This window comes from Pleuronectes platessa, chromosome 2 (genome assembly GCF_947347685.1).
Source record: "Pleuronectes platessa chromosome 2, fPlePla1.1, whole genome shotgun sequence".
Taxonomy (NCBI): Eukaryota; Metazoa; Chordata; class Actinopteri; order Pleuronectiformes; family Pleuronectidae; genus Pleuronectes; species Pleuronectes platessa.
This window is the reverse complement of record NC_070627.1, coordinates 19,394,764-19,416,759: the sequence shown is the minus strand read 5'-3', so window position 1 is coordinate 19,416,759 and position 21,996 is coordinate 19,394,764. Positions and strand designations below refer to the sequence as shown.

The following is a 21,996-nucleotide window of genomic DNA, read 5'->3' as shown; positions in this document are numbered from 1 at the left end:
ATTTATTTTTGAACAGAATCACCTCTCCTGTCTGAAGGGGCCCCTGCTGTTTAAGAGAGCCCTTGAAACGATTCCCTATTTTACCCCCTGTAGGAGTGCACCTGTGCCTTGGTGTATGTGTGTGTGTGCGCAAGTGTTTGTGCGTGTGTGTATGTAAGTTCCTCCCTTACCCAGGTCCATGTCTGAAGCCTTCGGTCTCTGGGAGTACGGCGTTCCCTTGTACACAGCGTCCAGCAGCTTCTCTTTCACCTGCATCACTGTGTCACAGTTCAGACTCTTCACCGTCACCTCTGGAGCATTTTCATTCTCTGGGTTCACACAGTGCAGCGTCTACAGAGGTGAAGGTCAGAGGGCAAAAGCCACAGTTCATATTTAGAGCAGGCGGTCAGCACAGACTGGGAGCATTAACTATTGATGATATCTGACCTGCGAAAACCACACATCACACAGTTTACGATCGATATTTAACTGAAGAGGAGTACACACTAAGCTGTTCATTATCATTCTTCTTCTTCTTATTATAAAAGCATTTGATCAGAATCAGAGGTCGTGTTGGTTTTATGCTTGTATTATGTTGAGGTCATGAAGCTCAGGGGATGTTTTGTGGAGTTGCAGACAATCAGTGTTGCCAACAACTGCAAAACGGTCTTTGATTTAGATTACTGTACACAAAGCACATGACTACATGAAATGAACTGCATGCAACTGTCTGTGCGTGCATACTGACCAAAGTCTTGTAGTCAATCTGCTGTCTGATGAGCTTGTCCTCGCTGAGGGAGTAGCGGGCCTCTCCTGTGATGGAGTCTATTGGTCCCTTTTCCATCTGCTGCTTCATGGCACAGTAAAGCATGAAGAGAGGCTCACCGGCACATTCCTGCAAACAGATGAGGAGGGGGAAAAAGACTGATTGTTAAAATACAAACTCCAAATGCAACTATGCAAGTTTATTTATTATTACAATAAAAAGTACACAACAGCAAAAATTGCATATAGCTTTTAGTTTAGTTTCATCTTCTTGATGCCAAATGCAGGCAGAGGGCTGAAGGACGAGGCCATGGCCTGTGTTGGCTAGAGTGCAGAAAATTGACAGGGGGTGACACACACACACACACACACACACACACACACACACACACACACACACACACACACACACACACACACACACACACACACACACACACACACACACACACACACACACACACACACACACACACACACACACACACAGAGAGAGACAGAGAGAGCATTCTCTCACTCCCTCATACACACTTTTCTCACGCACTCAAGCCTCTCCCCTGTGTCTCTACTTTGGGGAAAATAGCATTTATAACTCTTGGTGTGTGTGGGTCTATGTGCATGTGTGTGTCTGTGTGTGCTTGCATGTGAAAGTCACTGAGCAAAAGGGGAGAAATCAGAGAAAGTGTGAGTGTAAGTGAGTGGCAATTGATGGAGGAGTTAATAGAAGGTTAATGACTGAGGGCTGAAAAACGCTTGGAGAAGCACTTTGGTGCGTGAGACATGTCAAACAGGCAACGAGCGCTGGGATGCTGGGCCCCCTGTCTCTTTCACTCCTTCCCTCTTTCTCTCACTCACTTGTTCTGCTGGCCTGACAACTCAGCACCGCCTGCTCATACATCAGCACTTTAAATGCATTATATTAGAGATTTCTTTTTAAATGATCTTGGTCTCAAGCGAACGCCGTTTACCCAATGATTCCCATTTTCTAACATTCAACTTTAGAGCTGGAGGACAGAGGGAGTGTATTGCGAGTGCTGCTCTCTGCCCCTCGGCTGCGAGTGTTCATGCATAAACACATGTCAGTCATCTTGCTGAGCTGTCAGATGATCTCTGTGGGATAATCTAGCAGCGCCTTTTTTTCCTATGGAGAAAACACAGCACAGAGGCAGATGTCCTGTCTATGTAGCAGCATACAAACCAGAACTGTATCTGCACTGAATCTCAGGGCGTCTGTCTCCTATAGTTCGTACCAGTGTGGAAAACCAAGACAGTACAACAGTGACCACCCACTTTCAGAATGTTTGTGGTTCCACAAGTAAATACCTGACATTTAAGAAAATCTTTATAAAAAGAGTTTTAAGCCTGGAGCCAAACCTGGTATCAACCAAACCTGCAGCAGGGGGACTGAAGTCTCGGTGTGTGCAGCGCCGGCCCGGCCAGGTGAGCTGGTGGCCACCTCACTATTTAGGTTTATGCCTGTCTTTTTACTCTAGTGTCATAATCCACATATTTAGTTCATTGTAATAACGACCCTGTTCATGTCATGTCCTTAGACAGTCATCTGAAGTTTTACCTGAAGCATTACACAGGAACTCAGGAGCAGAAATAGAGTAACCATGTGACTCCTCAAACTCTCATCCAAGTCAGTGCAAAGGAGAACAAGTGAACCCTTAGAGCAGGGTAATGGATAAAGGTTTTTTTTCTAAAGTAAAAGCTCCATCTCTTTCCTTTTTTTGAGGAACTACTTGACCTTTACTCATCTCTATTCACACCTGGCTGAACCTTGAAATTGTTTGAGGCATTTCTTCTGAAAAAAAAACTGGGGAGAAAGAGAGGTGCTGACTTGCAGAGGTTAGATTAAAGCTAGGCTGCTAGCATCAGCAAGTCTTAACTTCAATTTTCATTTTACAATTCCATTCATTTCACCCTTCTCACTTTCTGTGGAACTTGTTATTCATTTCAAAAACGTATCTCATCCCTTTATAACCGCTCGGGCTCCTTTTTTTCCCCTTTTCCAAACGATTACTCCACAGTCGTCAACCTTTTACTGCTTTTTGTTTTTGTCTTGTGTGAAAATCATTAACAGCTGTTATAAAAGATCTCAAACTGCTTTCGTGGTAACACACTCCACTGTCTCTGAACCCAACAATGGCCGACCAGTCTCACAAACGAGGCCCCCCCCCCCCCACACACACACACTCACACACACTCACACACACTCACACACACTCACACACACTCACACACACTCACACACACTCACACACACACTCACACACTCACACACTCACAAACACAGATGTTTACTGAGACCCCCAAAGGCCTAGCTGGTACAGTGTCCACCAGAATACCTATTCTGGCTGGGGTTTAAGACCCCACTGCGAACTGATTAGCTGCAGCGATGTTTGAATGTGTGGTGTGTGTGTGTGTTTGTGAGTCTGTGTGGAAACAATAATTTAACACAGTTTAAGCCTGAATAATTCCCTCTGATTCCATATCAGAGAAAAAGCTATTCAAAAGGAGAAAGAAAACAGAAAGACAGACAGAGAAATGAGAGAATGCATTTGTGTAAGATCTCTGGCGTCCTCTTTTGCTAAGCCCAAAAGCTCTGAAGGGGGATGCACACGCACACACACACAGTATTCTGGCTCTGAAAGAATCCAGTAAGGGACGCAAAGAGCGGACAGGTTATTGCGACAGGCTACAGCGATCACAACATGAGCAGCTCTGACTGAACGGAGCTTCAGACGCTGCACATTCCTCATTTTGGAGAAAGCAGAATTTACCACATGAAAGGCTGAGGTAAGCGATAGGTAGTCTGCTGCCTCTGCCTTATCTAATGCTGCAGCTGTGTGTGTGCATGTGTGTGTGTTGGTGAGGCATTTTGCTGGAAAGTTGTGTGTGTCTGTGTACCAGACAATATTACCTTGAGGAACTTGTAAAGCAGGAAGGTGAACCAGTTGGTGAGCATCTTCTCAGCGACTGACTCCGTCCTGGGAGAGTTATAAAAGGGGAAGAAGGCAATGGGTGAGCAGGAGAGGGAAATAACAGGAAATAAACAAACAAACCCACTTGTCTTCATTGAAAAACACAGCAATAAGTATCATTCGCTAACTTCTGTCTTTAACCACAAAACCAGCCATGCAATGAAGGAAAACTCTATACAACTGGTGAACTAAATAAATACAAAGCTAAGTTCTCATTAATGAACTTATTGCGTCAATTGGTTAAAAGGCTGAAAGGGAGATGGGAAGTTGTGGCAGGAAGGTCAAAACCACAAAAAAAGCTAAAGATTTGTCATCGCACTCAGATTTACCTTCTCACTTTGCACCATCCCCATACAAGCGATAAACTGGAAGAGTGTCTATTTATCCATTCCTTGTTTAGATGAATGAGGAATGAATGCAAACTATCGGAAATATAAATAGACCTCTGCTGGGTTACTGCGTTTTCTAACTAGGCCAGGCTGCCGTGCTTGTAGTAAATAAAAATAATTTTGTCATTAGCACAGCACCAGGTGCAAAAGGTGAGGAAAGGCACATTTAGTTGAGATGTGACAGCATGAGAAGATGTTGTTCTTCTCAACTTTGCTCTCAAAATCTGTATTTATGTGACAATGGAGGAATAGTAAAGGAATAAAGGGAAACACGAGAAACTAGGCCAATGTGCTGGTGAATCTTGTGAAGGCCTGTAGCAGGAACACGATGTGAACTCCTACGCTGCTGCGAGCCTCCCTGTTTGACTGTTGAGTGTTGTTTGATGTATGTAGAGCATTGTTTTTTTCATGGCTGTCAGCAAAATACACCGGATGAAAGATGAGGCAGTGCCAAGGATTGGAGGACAAAGGACGTAGCAGACGAATACACCTGGACAGAACACGCTTTTAGGCATGGTGGGATTTGATGGTGGGCGACTTCTAACATAGTCATATTTATGGCGGATATGTGCCAGCACCTTTCTTTTCAAAGTTTATAAATGTGCTACAGGAGGAAGGTTTGATGAAGCTTTGCTGTCCACAGATGGCAACTCTGAGTCTATAATGAACAAATCAAGCTGAAGTCAAATCAAGTGAAATCAAGTTGGCCTGTTCTTTTCCGTGCATACAGTCTATCTAAAAATATAACATTTCTACAGCCCGTCTTTTGCAGTGAAAAGACCAAAACAGGGTGAACCATGTGAAATAATTGCCAAGCTTATTAATGCCAGCTCCCGAGGCTGGTGTAGTTAACAGGGACAGCGTGTTGTGACCGTATGCCCCAAGAGAGGATTGGAAAAGGCTTCACACCGGCACATTGACTAAGAATCATTTATTTGATTAGATTTTTAATTAAATATCTCTCCGGGGAAAAGGAGCAAAGAAAAAAAAAAAAAAACACAACTTTTTTATCATTTAATGTCTAATTCTAATTTATTTGGAGACAGGCCATTCCTCTTATTGTATCTTTCCCTAAATGCGTGTATCTTTTCCTGCCTCGCTGTCTGCTGTAGTTAATTTTTACTTCACTTTTCTCGCTCTTCATCTACTCCGTCTAAATATTGAACCTCTCTATCTTCCAAGAGATTTTCTTTCTTCCCCTCCTCCATATTCATCCTGTGTTTCTACTTCCATCATCATTGCATCCTCTCTTTCTGACAATCATCACTGCACATATTTCTTTTTTGCCAATCCTTTGTCTCTCTATTCCTGACTGCCTCACTTCTTCTATCCCTTTGAGATCCTCGACCCAATGCCCCCCCCCAGACCTTTCACACTATGTGCATGGGGAGAGAGAGACTGACTGTTTCTGCATCTGACTGCTGCTCCACTGGGAGTGTGTGTGTTTGCTCAGGGGTGTAATCCTCTCTGACAGGGACAGAATAAAGAGATAGGGACGAGGCAACGCCATACACAGTGTAAACCTTTAAAAGCTACAATCACTGTTCTTCGCTCACAGAGCATCATCTCCTTATGTTATCAACATGATCCTTTTGTTGCTTTTCCTGTTTTTTGAAGGTTACACACTTTCAGTGGGCCGTCACTTCATCAAGACATCCCAACCCCAAAAAGGCCTGAACACATATAACACAGAACCTCAAACTTAAACCCTCAGTGTGAAAACACCAATCTTTGTAGACAAGACATGTTGTTGTGTAGAGGCAGAGCCTGTTTCAGTCTCTTTGCAAATTTTCATACCTCCTGAGTAGGAGCTTGGGGTGGTTCTTGCTCTCTAGGTTTTTGTCAATGAGGTCAGACAGGAGCTGCTTGAGGACACCCGTGGCGTATTCCATCTCCCCCTGCAGCGCTGTCATGATGAGGGAGGCCACATTCCCTCTGTCTCGCATGGAGAAGGACCGCTGCGCCTCCAGAGTGCGGATGAAGGTAAGCAAGAAGTGCTTTTTGGTCAGCAGCTGGCCGAACAACGTCAGAGCCTTCTCCACGTTGGCGGGGACCTGGAGGAGAGGTCATGGTGGGAAGAAGGGTGAGGAGTGTGGAAGATGGTTGGGTGAGGGAAATGCATTAATTTGGTGGACACAGGGAAGACAAAACCAAATGGAGGCAAGGAAAGAGGAAAGGAATAAAGGTAGAATAAGAGACAGGAGTGAAAGGAAGAAGGGAAGTGGTTAAATGAAGGGGAATGAGAGAAAAAGAGCAAAACAGGGGGGAAAAGGCAGGTATACACAGAGATGAGTGAGGAAGAGTCAGATAAAGGGATTGCGAGCAGGATGAAGAGGAGGATGTGGAGAAAAGAATTGGTTTTGAGTTATAGTTGAGAGATAGATTAATGAGCATGTGTGAGAATGAGAAATATCAGATGAAGGTTACATTGGGAAAAGAGGCACACATTCCCATTCACAATTATATCTGCTCTTTGTATTTCTCCCTTTCTTTACCTCCCTCAATCCCTCACTGCCCCTCCTTTCCGCCGATTCCCCCTTCGGAGGGAGAGGATCGGAGGTTTGAAGCAAGAATGTGAGCTTCATGCTGTAATAAGAAATTGATCTGCCTGCGAGCGCACTACTGTGGCCTGTGATTGCCTGGGCCATACAAATGAAAATCCAATGGTGAGCTACACTATCGCTTTGGAATACAGTTGAAAGCCTGGGCAGGTACTGCGCGCCTCAAAACTTGGTCCCTGCAGCAGCCCTCTTACATGCATATCAGCACAGAGCAAGTGTGTGTTTCCATGTAACGTGTGTGACGGACTAATGTCTACACACGGATGATGGGTGCACTGTTTTCCCACACACAGGTTTAGTGTGGGCATGCCACCCTGGTATATTAACGTGCACATGGTGTCCACACAGTTCATGTGAGTTCATGCGAGGTTCACGTGAGTGAGGGAGTATTTCCTCTTGAGGAATGAGCAGCAGCGGAGGGGAGAGTGTTTTATTGAACGTGTGAACATTGCTTTCTCAGGAGCCTCGAACTGGCTCTGTCCTGTAGAAGCAATCTATCACTTGCACCCGGTTTTAGTGGAGCTCAGGCATTGCTCACTCCCCAAAAAAGAACTGTCCCTTCTCTGTATTACATCAAAGTGGAGCTTGGCCAGAAAGAAAAGTGTTTTTTCTTACTAGTACTGGAACTCTCTTCTTCTAACTCAGTCCAACCTCTAACTCAGCTGAGTCAGAGATGTAACAGAGTTTCTCTTCCTCTAAAATAAGGTAAGAAGTTTCGTTCTCTGGATTCATGCTAAAAATTTCGAAAAGTCCTTTCTTCAAATCTCTTCTTTAAAAAGACCCAGTTATAATCACTCACCTAAAAATGCACACACACTCAATCAACTTCAATTCATTCAGACTGTTTGTGTATGTGTGTGTGTGTGTGTTCAGAGAGCTCTCTACTGACCCGTACCTCCATCTCCTTGAGCACAGGATGGTCCTCAATCCCGGGGAAGAGGACCCTCATGGCGTAGGTCCGATATTCCAGGAAAGGAATTCCAGCTCCGTCCAGTTCCTGGGTGAGTTCGTGGATGTCCGTCTGCAGCTCTGCGAAAGCTGCACGAAAGTAAAGGACAAGGATATATGAATGTTATAAGGTTGGTAAACAGATTTCTGACCAATAACGAAAACACAGACTTAAATAACAGAATAATTGCTAAGGATATACTGTTTTAAAATCTTCAGTTTTGTGTTATGCATTGTGCAAGTGGTGGCCCAACACAAAGCTGCCATTTGACACTTTATGAATCAGGCCTGTTAAATTTCCTTTATCTTCTGTTCATCCTAAACAAACTACTAATTCACAAGGTTTAAAACACATTTCTTCATCTGCGGGGCCGTGTGGTTTGTATTTAAATGGAAAATAGAAAAAGAATTTATATAGCAATGCTTTGGTTTTGACGCCCACTCAAAGCGCTTTACACAAGTTACATTTGCCCACTCATAAAGCGTTCTATACTTCTCTTTCATTCAGACATCCCATTCACACACAGCAGTCAGGGGCAATTACATTAATAAAACCTTTAATGTTGAGATTGTTTTCTTAACTTATAATAATATTTTTTTCAGAATCAAGACTGAAGGAAACACAAAAAGAAAGCATGGACAGGTCAGAGTGCGCTTTACGAGTTAAAACACCTCAACTCCCGACTCTCCAGCTTTACTTTGACTATCTGTGTCTCGGTGTACCTGCTTTCCACAAACACCGTGCTATAGAAAGGTAAAAGACAACATTGTAAAGCTAAGGAAAAGATGGAGGCGGGTGGAGGAGTAGCAGCTGAGAAAAGCAGCAATATGTGACTGCTCTGTGCTGAAGGCGGAGAGAAAGATGGAGGGGAGAAGCAGAGGAAGGACGGAGAGGAAAGTGTTGCTCAGTGGCTGGAGGGGAGTTCAGGATGGAATTGCACACACGCAGGAACATGAGCCTGTGAGTGCACACACATTACACGCTTACACCCCACATGCATGTACTCCAGCAAACACACACACACACACACACACACTCTTCTTGTCTTGCCCCTCAGCCGAGCACAACCTCGTGCCCAGATGATTTATGTGAAGGCATGTGTCAATGTTTTTCACACATTCTCCATTCTGTGTGTTCTGACCCTACTCCGTTTTCTCCACTGGCTTCACATGTCAAATGTAGAGGAAACAAATGGGGTCAAATCAATTCTCACGCTCATATCCACACAATAGTGCCCACAGCGCGTGCTTCTGGTGAACTGCCTCAATTGGATTTTTATAAAACTCCCTTGTGGAGCAGCTATATAGTTCCATTAGCGTGTGTGAGAGTCGGTGTGCCCTGTAGCATTATCCAAAACACACCAACACATGGATACACAGTCCAAACAAATAAACTAAAGGCCAGACTAACAGATGGTTTGCGTCACCCCATCCCTCTCTTCCTATTGCACTCACTTCCTCTCTCCTCCCTTCAGTGTCATCTTGGAGGTCACCTCTCTCTCCCTTGCTATTGCTACATTCCTCCATCTATCTCGGTTCTTTCTCTCTTGGGCCCTCCATCACTCCATGCATCACTAATCAGTCTTTGACTCTAAACAGTGCCCCATCCATTCACTCTGTTGCTTTTCATCATTCTATCTTTAAAGTAAATATCTTTGCTCACTGCAACATTTATGTTAACAAAAAGAAGTTCATTCCACCTTCCTACTGTCCATCACTTATTTATATTCTTTTCTGTCTTCTCTATATTCGAATAACTTCTTCTCTTTTCAATCTGTTGATCACCCATCCACTTCTAAAACCAAATATTTATCTAAAATTATCTTCCACTCTTTATCCCCCACAATTTCTGTCCCTGACTTTACTCTTCTCTGCTTCCCCTTCTCTTATATTTCCTCTCTCATAATCTTCAATCCATCTCCCCCACTGCCTCCCCCCACACAAATTGTCCGGCTTATTTATCTCCCTCATAACAACCCCCTCCCTCCATCCATCCTCTTGTTGTCTTCCAGACAGCGGAGGACAGACAGGGTTAGGGCACCTGGACTCAGCGCCTCACACCCCAGCCAATCACTTGACCCGCTGTGTGATTGAAGGTAGTTGCAAAAGAGCAGGAGACGAGGAGTTGAGTGTCAGGCAAAGTGGCGTGAGCCAGTAACTAAGCAGATGACTGGCACAGTCCTGCATGACTCAAGGAAAGAAATTTGCTGTACAGTTTAAAGAGCACTCCACAGCTCCACAGATTTTACACTTTAAAATTAGTATAATCTTACTAATGATGTCTTCAGGGGTTAATCTCAGCATGGATTTAAAACTAAACCAAGTGTAGTTAGTCTGGATTGGAAAATTGGGAAGTGGACTGTATTGGATGTGTGCATTTAATAATCTAACTGATTTACCATTTTATTTCATTTTTTTTTAGCTTGAGGCACAAAACATCACTTAGACACAAACTGCAGTGGCAGTATTTTTAAGAGCTCTCCATCTTTGTAAAATGTTTGGACTCGCAATGGAAATTCCAAAAATGATCAAAAATGATGCAGCTGGCTCAGTCTTTATTACACCTACTCTTCTTCCTTGCCAAAACATGGCTCCTACATTTCCTACAATGCAATTCAACTGGCGACGATTCAATCAGAGACTCGAGGAGTGATATGTTCGTGGCAACTAATGTAACCTCAAGCTGCCTTGAGTGGAGTCCCCCTCAAACTAACAACATCTAAGTGGTTCTTCAATTAGGTCAACTTACTCAATCTGTACATCTGTCAGTCTCAGGCACACCTGTAGCCTTTTTTGTATTTCATATAGTTTTTGTCTATTTTAATGGATAAAGCAAGGTAGCGAATAGGCAACAATAATGTTGTATATATTCTTAATCTGATTGTGGACTGCTTCTCCACCTGCTGGAAACAGCAATCAGTGAAACCTCAACAATCAACAAACCTGCAGACCAATTATCCCTGCTATTTACTACAGTAAATATATGTTATTGTTAAAGTTGCGGTTCACTAAAACAGTTGACAGCGTGAACTGATCTCTATGACCATGGTTATTAATATTCTACCGTTTATCCCCATCTCTCTTTCCAGACAACACAATAGCATCACTGGGCTCCAACGGATCCACACTGTTTCCTGTCCAATGAATATATGCTAATGTGCTGATGTGTTTGTCCTATCTCTCCCTAGGATTTTTCTATTTCAAATCCGTCTTCACTATTGGCCACCTCTGTGCCCTGTATCTATCTAACCTCCATCTCGCAGTGTGGATGGTAGTGAGGCCAGCCAGGCGCCTCTCTTGTGAGGTGGAGAGCCAACATCTGGTGGTTGGTTCAGATCAAAGTACTCCTCTGGAAACACACCAACACCAACACCCACGCACACATGCACAATCACACACCTACACCCACACTCACGCATAGACACCGTGGCCACCTAACAGCAGGGGGACAGTTGGCAGAGTGAGTTAAGGGAGGCTGGGGGGAGCAAAGAGAGAAATGGACAGGAATGCTGAAGGGGCATTGCGCTGCTTTTGAGGTGAAGGTGCAATGAGAGAGAGATTTACAGGAAGTTATTTAGGGAGAAAAATTGAAATATGATTATGAAAACCTACAGGGAGAAAACCAGAATTAGATAAATAACCTTCTCAGAGTTCACCAGCTAGAGTTACAACCTCCTGTTGTGGCCAGATTCTGCCCAAACTCACCTTCTTTGCACTCAAGGGCCACCCTGGACTCCAGGTTGTCCATCTGCAGTTGAAGCCGCTTGAGGGTGCGGTCGGCATCTCTAGACTTTCGCTTGTAGGCAATCAGCACCACTATGATGACCAGCAGGAGAAGGCCACCACCTCCGCCAATACCGATGATGGCAGGCAGGGTGAGCAGGCTGTCTGAGTAGATCTGCAGAGTCCCCGGGGAGTATTCAAAGCCTCCAACACGCACCTAGTAGAAACAAATAAAAAGAAAAGTTGCACCCTTGTATGTTGAGCAGGTGGATAAATGGCACTGCACATACACACAGAAAGAAACAGCGGGCCTTGTTTCCATGATATTTGACCGGTTTATTGTAGAAAGTAAGTTGCTGCCACCAACTTTGTAGCTTACACAGTGTCAGAATCATGCATAAAACTGAGACATCGTTTTGTCATGAAAAATGTATATTAATAATAACTTTTCAAGTAACATAGTGCTTTATAACATGAGAAAATAAAATTCAAAAACAATCAGTGCAAAACATTATAATAATAAAGATAATTTAATACATGCTTTTTATAAAGATGTGTCTAAAGAAGAGAGATAAAACAGGTAACGGATTCTGCTAGTCTAATCTCTTCTGGCAGATTGTTCCAAATTGTAGAGGCCCTCACGGCAAAGGCTCTATCTCCTGTGGTTTTCAGCCAAGACTTTTCTAAAAGAGCTACTGAACCGTTCAAAGTCATAATTACAAAACGTTCGGCCTACACCTGGCCACAACTGCTATAAATCCAATATGATAGTAAAAAAAAATGGCATGCAAGGTGCCAATATTTAATCCCATGTTGCAGTTATACTGGCAAACCAAGCTGTGCAGTCAGCCAAAATGCAGCCTCAAACTCCCCTAAACCTATATCTGGGCTACACACATGCTCAACCATATCACATAAAAACAGTTCTCCCTTGCAGAACACGTGAATTAAAAAAAGAGGGATGTGTTTTTCTCCGTTACATTTTTTTCCTTTTTATTCCATCGTCAACAGGCTTCTGTCTATGAAACACTAAATGGAGGGAGGTAAAAATAGACACAGCACAGACCTCTCACGCCCACGAGCCATTTTTTGGTCTGTATTGAATATCAATACTGTTCAAATCCCAAGGAGGATGGCAGCCAAACGAGACCAATCAAAAGCCCCTAAGACGTAAATACAGTCAAAAACACCGCCAGTGGTGTAAGAGACAGGTTGTGTGTGTGCGTCTGTTTGTGTGCGTGCAGCTACAGGAATGGGGGGAGAGATATCTAGAGTAATTTACGAGATTTAGGTCTGATGGATGGGAAGGAAAGAATGAAAAGAATGAATGAAAAGGAAGGAAGTGGATTGACATAAAAAGATGGATGAATAGCTCAGCAGAGGGAGCGGGAGCTGTAGAAGACCCGCTGATAAAAATGTAAACGCCAGATGCTCCAGAGGGTAGAAAGAAAAGAAGCAAGGAGATGATGAAATAACAGGTACTTAGGATAGAAAACTGTAACTCAGAGGGGTGTGATGCTCATCTCATAAGGCTTTATATAAATGTATCTGTATGTAAAGAAGAGAGATATAGCACACAATTGGAAAAAGCTAAACAGTCCTGAACAAAATCATTTAAGTTCTACTTACAGTGACTTTGTGTTCTCCGGTCAGGTTAGGCCATTCACACAACAGCTGGCTCTCCGATAGGGTGAGAATGCAGGGTGTCTCCCCGATCAGCACCGTGTAGTTCAGCCTAGTGTTTCCTGGGGCTGTAGGGATTAGGTTACGGCCCTGGAAACAGACACACACATGCGTTGGTTAATTACAGAAGGTTCAAGTCTGAGGTGGTCTCCATAAACAGAATGATGATCACAGGGTACAAATGCAAAAGCAACAACCCCAACAGAGATTAAGTGAGAGAGAAAAATATACTTGTTTCTGATCGACTGGCAGGTGTCAACAGTTCAGCGACAGCTTTAAATCAGTACTCTAAAACTGCAGGTAACCGTAGCAACAGTGCATCTCTTTGAAGTTGACAGATAATCATCTTCAGAAATTGAACTGCAACCTTTAAAAAATGTGACTTTCACTAATTAGAGTATTATATCCAAATCTAAGAGGAAGCACATTTAAAAATGAAGTCCAAAAATGTGGCGGCTGTGTGATGGGGTTGTTAAATACGGTAAATAAATACTGGAGCCCACCCCCTCTCCTCTGCTACCTCTACCTTCCTCACCTCATCCTAATTCACTGTGCTTTAGGGAGTAGGAGGAATTAATTGCTGACAAATCTTGATGAACATCTAATTTCACTGCAATTATTTAATAGGATGCCATTTCTGAGCCGCTTATTTCTAAAATTCTTTACCCAGAGCATGGTAGGGCAATCAGAGCTTTTCATTATTGAATTATATTTAGAGTTACAGGGGGAGAGAGGCACGATTTTTCATTTCAAAAACTTCCCCCTGATTGGCCAAGAGTAAAAAGGCTTTAGTTTCCCGTGAAATTGCATGATAATTTTGTAGCCTGCTCCTGAAAGGCTTTGAAGTTCAAGGGGAGAGGTAAAATGACAGAATATAGCGTGGGGTGGGGCAAAAAGCACTCAGGATTCAAATGTGTACTTCCTCTACGGCTTAAGAGCGAACACAGCTATGAGGTCTCTCTTCAGACGTATTGATAGATATCTGAGCAGGTGGCAGAGCAACGTATGGGTCCACTTTATAACCATTATTTCCCTTTGCAGCTGATTTTAATGTGAGTGCAAAAATATTTTTTTCAGTCTCCAAACCCTGTCGGAGACAGCAGGCAGAGAAATAACATCTTTCAAGGTTGAGGCAGATCTGAGGGAAAGATGTGTTGAAAGAAAAACTGTCATAGCGAGAGGAAGCAGGGAGGAAAGTGAATGTACAGGAATGTTCGGACGAAATTATTTCAAATGCCTGTCAGCATCTCATCAGTCGGTTGGATGCTGAGGTCCCTGCGGCATTTTCCAAAAATAATTATTGGGATTGAGCTTTTAACATAGTCGATAATACTCAACCTTTTATTGCATGCTGCTGTCTTCCAATATTGCTCTTGTAATGTGCCCACTAAATGCTAACATCTTGCTACCCTGACTTTGTGCCCGAGTCATGGTGAGGGTTTTAATGACATTCTTTTTTTTTACATCTTCATAGAATGACCTTATATAAAACATTTTGCTACAAAAACATGACAGAGTCCATCCTGTCATCATTCTCTTTCACAGACATTAGAAGTATTTTCTAGTGCATGAAAGAGAAGAGGAGGGGCGGGAGAAATAACATTAGAAAGGTGTCATACCTGTTTGACAGGTGTCATACAGGAAAAAGCAGAAGAAAATAAGACAGAATAGATGATAGGATAGACAAAGAGGAGAAGCACAGAGAGAATGAAACGAGTGTTTGTGAAAAACAAAGAAAGAGTGAAGCAAAGTCAAGAGAAGAATGAGGAGAGAAAGAACCTGATGGATGTAAAGCAAACCCAGGTAGAGACAAGGCCAAAACAGATCAATGCTAAGAGCACGAGGCAATTTACCTTGAGTATGAGCGGCGAGCTGGGCTTCAGCTCTAGCATGCCTGAGGGGCTCAGGGGTTCAAACACGGGGTCTGGGTGGTAGCTGAAAGTCTCGTTTACCACCAGCACAGAGCGCACATCATCCATGACAAAGCCGATCTCATCAGGACTGCTGCCTGCCTCCAAGAAGCCTTTGTCAGATCCGGCCACAGAGGGCGCCAGACACACCATCACAGTGTTGTTGACAACCGTACAGTTCTTGAGAGGGAGATAGAGAGAGGAGGAGGGCAGGTGAATTTAAGAAGAAGAGATCAAATACGTTGAACAGCTAAATTCTTATTAAAACCTTTCCACCTCATTGACACTGTTGCAAAGAAGTCAAAAATGGTGTGTTTCTAATTATTATTCTAACAAATTCATAATCATGAATATATAGTGGCAGAAACAAGGTTATTTGATGCGAGTGCTTAAATGACTGAGTAATAACAGATTGAGGAAGAGGCTGGCTTAATAACATCAGTGTTGTAATCAGTGTTGGTATCATCCGGAAATCCCCTGTGGTGCTCGACACTTAAATCAGTCACCGAAGAACAAATTAGGCTGTAATGACACACAGTGGAGCAGAAGAAGTCAGCCACTCGCTGTTAACCATAACACGGCCCGGCAAAAGAGACCTCTGCATTGTTCCCCTGTATGTTAGCCGCTTACATTATGAACTACACACATGCTCACACACCAAGGAGAACAAAACAAAATCATATTTGTAGGTGTCAAACGAAGGGGGGGACAAAGGGAAAAAGACGGGATATTTTTACTTTCAGCTAAGAGCCCGAGTGTGAGAAAGGTTAGCTAAGCCCTGTGGTGCTAGGTGAAGAGAGGGGGGATTTGCCGGAGCCGCTTTATTGCTGGTTGACATTTCAAAGGTTAAACTGCTAAAAGGAAATTCAACATCAAAAACAAACAGAAAATGGGCCCTTGGCTGGTTGACCGGCGGGTCAAACGTGTGCGTCTGTGTGCCTGTGTTTCTGGAATGTGTGTGTGGCGTCTGCAGATCATTTTTTCCACAGAGAGGAAGAGGGAGACAGTAGTGTGAGAGAGAGAGAGACCTCTGTGTCTATTTTGGTCTTTCTACTCGAGTCAAGTCACTGCACTTTGTTTTGTCAACTAAAGACTGTGTGCGGGTGTCTGGATCCAACCACTCACATTTTCTGACTTGGCAGATCCGTACTTGGCTCTCATCTTCGGCTCCTTGATAGTTGCCAGATTGGTCCCAGTAATGGTCAACATGGTTCCTCCGCTAAAAAAAGGCAACAAAACAAATTAGAGAGAAAATCAAGACAAACATAATCATACAATGGTACCAGGAAAAAAAAACATGTGCAATCTGTGTCATATATTCGTGTCTGTCCTGCTGCACATTTACTCTTGTAGGATCCAAGAGCATACACTATTCAGCAGACCTATCAGTAGAGATTAATGTTAATAAATCTGTTCTCTGTGGGAGCCAAGAGGGCCCTCCAGTTGGCGATTCACCATTAATGCTCGATCCTGCTGTAGCCTTTCGCCTGCTTATTCATGAAAGCCCATTTTCAGGTAATGATACTAACGCTAAAGCCCTGGCATGAATGCTAAAAGCTTCTTTAAACTGATATGGAGGCTGAGGGGAAGAAAAAGCGAATGGGTAGCATTACTCCTGAGAGCAGAAGCTTTTGGCCTCTTCACGCCAACCCTCGAAAGGCAGGGGAGACATTTTCAGAGTGTATTAAAGTCGCACCCTGTATTTTTCAGCATGAGATGCACTCTAAAACTGTGCCGCCTGTCAAGGATCTGACATTTTCCCTAACCTTTACACCTGTGACCTATTCGGGTCTATGCGATGCTGACCAGTGGAGACATAGGTAATATTGGTGAGAGTCCTATTCCCCCATACCGCTTTCTTGACAGCCTCCACTGGCCTTAGATGCTGAACTTTACTGATGTAAAGTGTTCTGACAGCAGCTAAATAAGTTAGCATACAACCTAAAAACTGCAGTAGGGTCAGGCGAGGCTGGAAGCTCAGTGTGAGTCACCACTGGAACCAATGAACTAAGAACCCCACATCATATTATTCAGATAATACTGGCTGATGTAAAGCATGGTTCCATACAGAGAGTGACACAAGACGAAGCATACTCTGCAATATTGTTTAACAGTTAAAGCCTTTTCTACATGGATACCAATCATTGGCTTGGGTGTTTTGTCTCTGAGAAGCAGCTGAGTACTTGTGATCAATGCAACTAGACAACTACATCGATTCCATCTTGAAATGTAAACACACATGTAGTTGATGCAGACATAAAAAAACATCCACATCCTAAAAGATGGCTTTATTTAGTTACGGTCACATCAAGCTGGTGTCTAAAGGGGTAAGGCGGGTGAGGCCAGTCTCGGACATCGATGAAAGAAGAAGCATAAAGAAAAATGGTGAGGCTAAAGAAGGCTCATGGCTTTTACAAGGATTAGAAGAGGCCAACAAATGCCAATTTGGTGAAGAATCTAAGATGAAAACTGACAAGATGTTCATTTAAGGTAACAGTTGCTAAAAAGCTGTAAAAGTTGCTTTGAGTGGATTTGTGTCAGTGCTCGATATTTCCACAAATACAGAGTAAACTATATGATGTACTGTGTAGACTGTACTACAGTTTGTAAACAAAATGTATCCGTGTTGGTAGCTCGTGGAGCCTCCTCTTGAACTGAGGGGAGCAAGTCTCAGTCATGTCAGATCTGTGTTTAGGACAAGGGCGGTCCGTGCTGTTTGAAATAGCCCCTGCAACAGGGTCGCGGCGACAAAATATCTTGGTAAATAAAAGCGTGATTGGCCTGGAGAACCATGCACCTCTTCCTCTGGGAGCGCAGAGTGAAACACTAAACACAAGCCGGGCTTTGGGGTTATTTCCCCCCCTTGCCTGGAGCCAACATTTTCATTCGCCTTCCCCTCGCCTACCCTCAACATTTCATTCATCTCATTCCAAATGAGACTTCTCATCTGCTCACACCTCTTTCGCATGAAGACAGAATTTTGTCTCCCCGCAGAGTTTTAAACGTGGCCCCCATTTTCACCTCAACCCCCTGCAATGATGCAGTAGTGGATTGTTACGCTGACTGAACAAACAATGTGTCTGGTGAAACAGTCTAATGTGTGAAATTATTCCCCCTTTTCCTGAAATAATTTTAAATTGAAACGTCTGCAGGAAATGTAGATAGACAAAAAGAAGTAAAGGAGAGTATTTATTTTAAGGACCAACACAACTATGACAATAACATGCGTGCAACAAGGACAGTAATTTAGTTTGTTGTTGCTTTGTGATCTCTGTCTATTCTTTGGGAGGCATCTATTACCTGGATACCAGCATTCAAGGATTTTAATTTAAAGCAACAGGAAAAAAATAAATAAAACTGAATAATGTACAACAACTTCCTAGAACTATACTTTTTCAGTAATTGAGAAAGTGTGTGTGTCTGTGTTTGTGTGCATGCTGGCTTCATATCTGAGCTGTGGAGTAGAGGAGTTTCTAGGTCAAACCAGTGAGCCCATTAGCATTTGGAAGCTCCAAGCTTTTTTTTCCTCCTGAACACAGCTTGTGTTTGCACAGGAAATCTTCCTGTGGCTATGGAGTCTCATTTCAATAAGTCAAATAATATTTACAGATACATCTCTGCTGCAGCTCATCAACTAGGAGTGCATTGCTTCAGGAGCCTCCTTCACTGCTGTTCCTACTCTCAAAGATTTACTTTTGAAACATAAAGATAAACAGAATAAATAAAATTCCTTTGAAAAGCAGGATGACTGTGAAAACAGAGAGGAATGTTCAGTTCGTTCTTTTTTCCAGAGCCAGACAGGGAGTGTATGCCAGCAGAATAATACTTTTATCACATACTGTAGAGTTCATATTACAGTTATGAAACAAAAGTAGTATTAATGTATAGCACACACCATCAGGGATCAATAAAGTATTTATGCATGTGTATCTGCTCTCCAGATCAGTACTTCAAGCAGAATTGCAGATGAAAAGCTAAGTTGATGTAAATTATAGATAATGAAACAATCATGTGACATGCAGATTTGTTATACAATGATGTCTGATGATGTTTGCTATATGGAGCAGCAAAACAATATAGTTTTAGGTTAGACATGTAGGTTGTATATTTTTCAAGTAAGTAATCATTCACTTTAGTCTCTGTCACATTCATAGAAGAGGTTCATCTTTGCTCTGATTGGGACCTCACCTGGCAATACTCCAATCAGGTTCGATCTTGAGGATGGTCGGATCGTCTGTGTAGTTGAACTTGACCTCTGGGTTCCTCAGCTCAGCAGCATTGATGTCAACCATGACTGGGGTGGTTCCTGAATTTTGTCCCGCCGGGGTCACACACACTATCTCCTTATTACTCCGCCTGGAAGAGCAATAGATGAAGGGAGGAGGTGAATATGAGGGAGAAAGTTTGAACATGCAAAGCTCTATCAAGGTTCTTTAAGTGGACTGTGTGCTCAAAGGAACAATACTCTAGGAAGACTTTGAATATTTCACACTGGCAGTTTCTGAGACAAACAAAGATTTTTTTTTTATTTAAGCGCATCTGATAAATAATTCATAAATAATTTATCAGATCTCATAAAAAAGCAAGTGAAGACCCAAGTGCACACACGCAAATTGGTGACATAGTCACCAATCCACAAGGCCAACATCTTTCACTCCATCCATCCATAGTTTCATCAGCCCGAATCACAGAGTGCTGTATACTTCAAAGCTCCTCTCTCTCTCTTTCTATCTATCACTCTCTGTCATTCTCTCCTTCCCTCCTGCGCTTTCTCTGGCTAATAGATCTGAAGTGACAGATCAGGCTGGTCGTGTTTCTGTGTGATGTAACCCCCTCCGTAGCAGACAGGCGGCCAGCTGTGACCTGCTGGGAAACTTTGTGTAGCTGCCAGAAACTTTGTGCTCTACTCCAGTGGCTCTTTCCACTGTGCCCTCCCCCCTGCCAGGGGGAGACACCGATGGCCAAGCAGCAGGGATATGCCTACCTGTGAGGCAGCGTGTGTGTATTGAGTAGGTGTGCTCACAATGTGAGGACGAGAAGTTTAACATTGGGTGAGGTTTTGTCACTCATCGTCTTCTGACATCCTGCAGTTACGGTGTGTGTAAATGGGTGTGTGTGATTTGTATGGCTGGTGCCGCCATGTGAAATTTTGATCCGTACACAAATCCTTCCCTGGTATCTGCTGTGAAACTGAAATCCATGGAAAGATGGAAGATGATGGAGAAGTTGAAACCTATCTTGGCAGCTCTATCCTGGCAGGCTGCGGTGGAGTGGAGTTTGGCTACTGAGCAAAAAAGCTGGACATATTCCTATTGTCTCCGAGGGGGCACTTTCAACAATGTCCTAAGACTGAGAGGGGATGAAGAGGGGATGAAGATAGACGAATAAAATTAAGGACAATATAAAAAAACTGGCTTTCCACATTCCACCAGTGCTGTGTTTCCACGGAAACCATTTTCACAACACTGTCGCTGTCAAGAGCCTGTGGTGCCTGTACGTATTTTTGACAAGGTTGCAGCCTCACAAAAGAAAGCCAAGAGGGCATACAGAGAGAAAAGGAGTTGCAGAGGGAGATAAGAGGATGAGTGACTCGGGGTAAATAGGTTTTGATTAAAGCGGAGGCCCCACTGAATACGAAGACACATTAAAGAGATGGACTCAACCAGTTCATTAGTTTGGTCATAAAGGTTATTGCTGCTCAGTGAATGAAAGGCCAAGACTATTATGTTCACCTTTCTGAAGATGTGCTATAGAGCTTTAAATTGGCCTTTACTTTTCTTTTGATATGATATGAAAAGAACTTGAGAGGTCCAAGCTCATTAGTTTAACCTGTGACTTGTTGCCTAAGAGAAAGAAAGAAACCACTATAACAAAAACACCAGCATTTGCTAGACTTTGTTACGAGGGAGAAACAAGAAAAGCAGAAACATGACAATCTTCAGTCTATAGGTTTTAAGTATATACATTGCTTTTGTTAACCAGCAATCTTCTTAGCGTGGTTTTTTCTCTGCCATCTACCAGACACCAAACATGGGTTGATTTAGTCCAGAGCTCAGTTTTCTATCAGTTTGCCAGGAATAAACTCAATAGAGTTCTTGGCTTGAAGAATTAAGAGTCATATAACATTATATCTATGTCTCCTCTCCTTGAAATCCTGGCCCAACCTCTCAGAGAGTGAGTGACAACAGAAGATAACATAGGCAGATCATTCTAAAAACCAAATGCTCAAAGCAGGCAAAATATGAGTTACCAATAACCAGCAACACCATATCTTTTCCTTTTCAAATTAAAGTCACATCTTTTACCAAATGTGGGCCATGCACTTAAGTCCTTCACAGCAACACTGAACAATGACATCAGTTTTCCAGAGTAAAACTACACCGGCATTCTCACAATTACAGTGAATTACTGTATAGTGCTGCAGGTCTTGCTATGACTAGCTACATTCTTCAGACCTGTGGCTAATCCATCCATCCATCATCCCATCCCATAAGTCTTCAATGAACCTAACCCCAATTTGCATGTCTTTGGGCTGTTAGAGGAAGCCGCAATACCTGGAAACCTACGCACACAGAGAAAGAACATGCAGACTCTAGTACCTGACCAAAAGGTGAAAACAGAATTACTGTAGCTACTTAACAGAAACAGAGGATGTGGCAGAAGGATGTTTTAATTCTGTGCTTCAGAATTAAAAACAGCCAAATTTGATTATAGTGTATCTTGTAACAGTCATGTCACATGCACATTGTTCTCCACTGTTGAGAAAGCTTTGAACAACTCACTCCCTGCCTTCAGAACAGCACAATGGAAGTTTAAACAGTCATTTCCCCAGTGATCTAAGCCTCTATAAATACGTCTACAAGCAGCAGGACATTTGTGACTAAGTGACAAAACAGTATCTCAAAAAGTCTTCCATGAAAAATCAATACTGAATGCCAGAGCGATATGTTTATCATCAAAGACCATGGATTTACTTAACAAGGAGGACTTAAATAAAAAAATACATTTTTATAGTAATACTTGTACATTTATAGCTAATCTAAGAAAATGA

General features: G+C 42.9%; 1 protein-coding gene across 4 annotated transcripts in view; it reads right to left on the bottom strand.

Annotated features, from left to right (window-relative positions):
• LOC128452465 (plexin-A1) overlaps window positions 1–21,996 on the bottom strand; it is a 185,222-nt gene that overhangs the window by 11,323 nt on the left and 151,903 nt on the right. For 2 of the 4 annotated variants that reach the window (XM_053435529.1, XM_053435531.1), the window contains exons 16-25: window positions 19,134–19,301; window positions 16,071–16,164; window positions 14,889–15,125; window positions 12,982–13,125; window positions 11,335–11,569; window positions 7,571–7,719; window positions 5,918–6,174; window positions 3,671–3,737; window positions 728–874; window positions 171–330 (exon numbers count right to left, since the gene is read on the bottom strand). In XM_053435529.1, coding sequence (XP_053291504.1) covers window positions 171–330; window positions 728–874; window positions 3,671–3,737; window positions 5,918–6,174; window positions 7,571–7,719; window positions 11,335–11,569; window positions 12,982–13,125; window positions 14,889–15,125; window positions 16,071–16,164; window positions 19,134–19,301 — 1,658 coding nt within the window. The remainder of the gene's footprint in view (window positions 1–170; window positions 331–727; window positions 875–3,670; window positions 3,738–5,917; window positions 6,175–7,570; window positions 7,720–11,334; window positions 11,570–12,981; window positions 13,126–14,888; window positions 15,126–16,070; window positions 16,165–19,133; window positions 19,302–21,996) is intronic. The other 2 variants (XM_053435530.1, XM_053435532.1) reach the window with 1 other exon arrangement.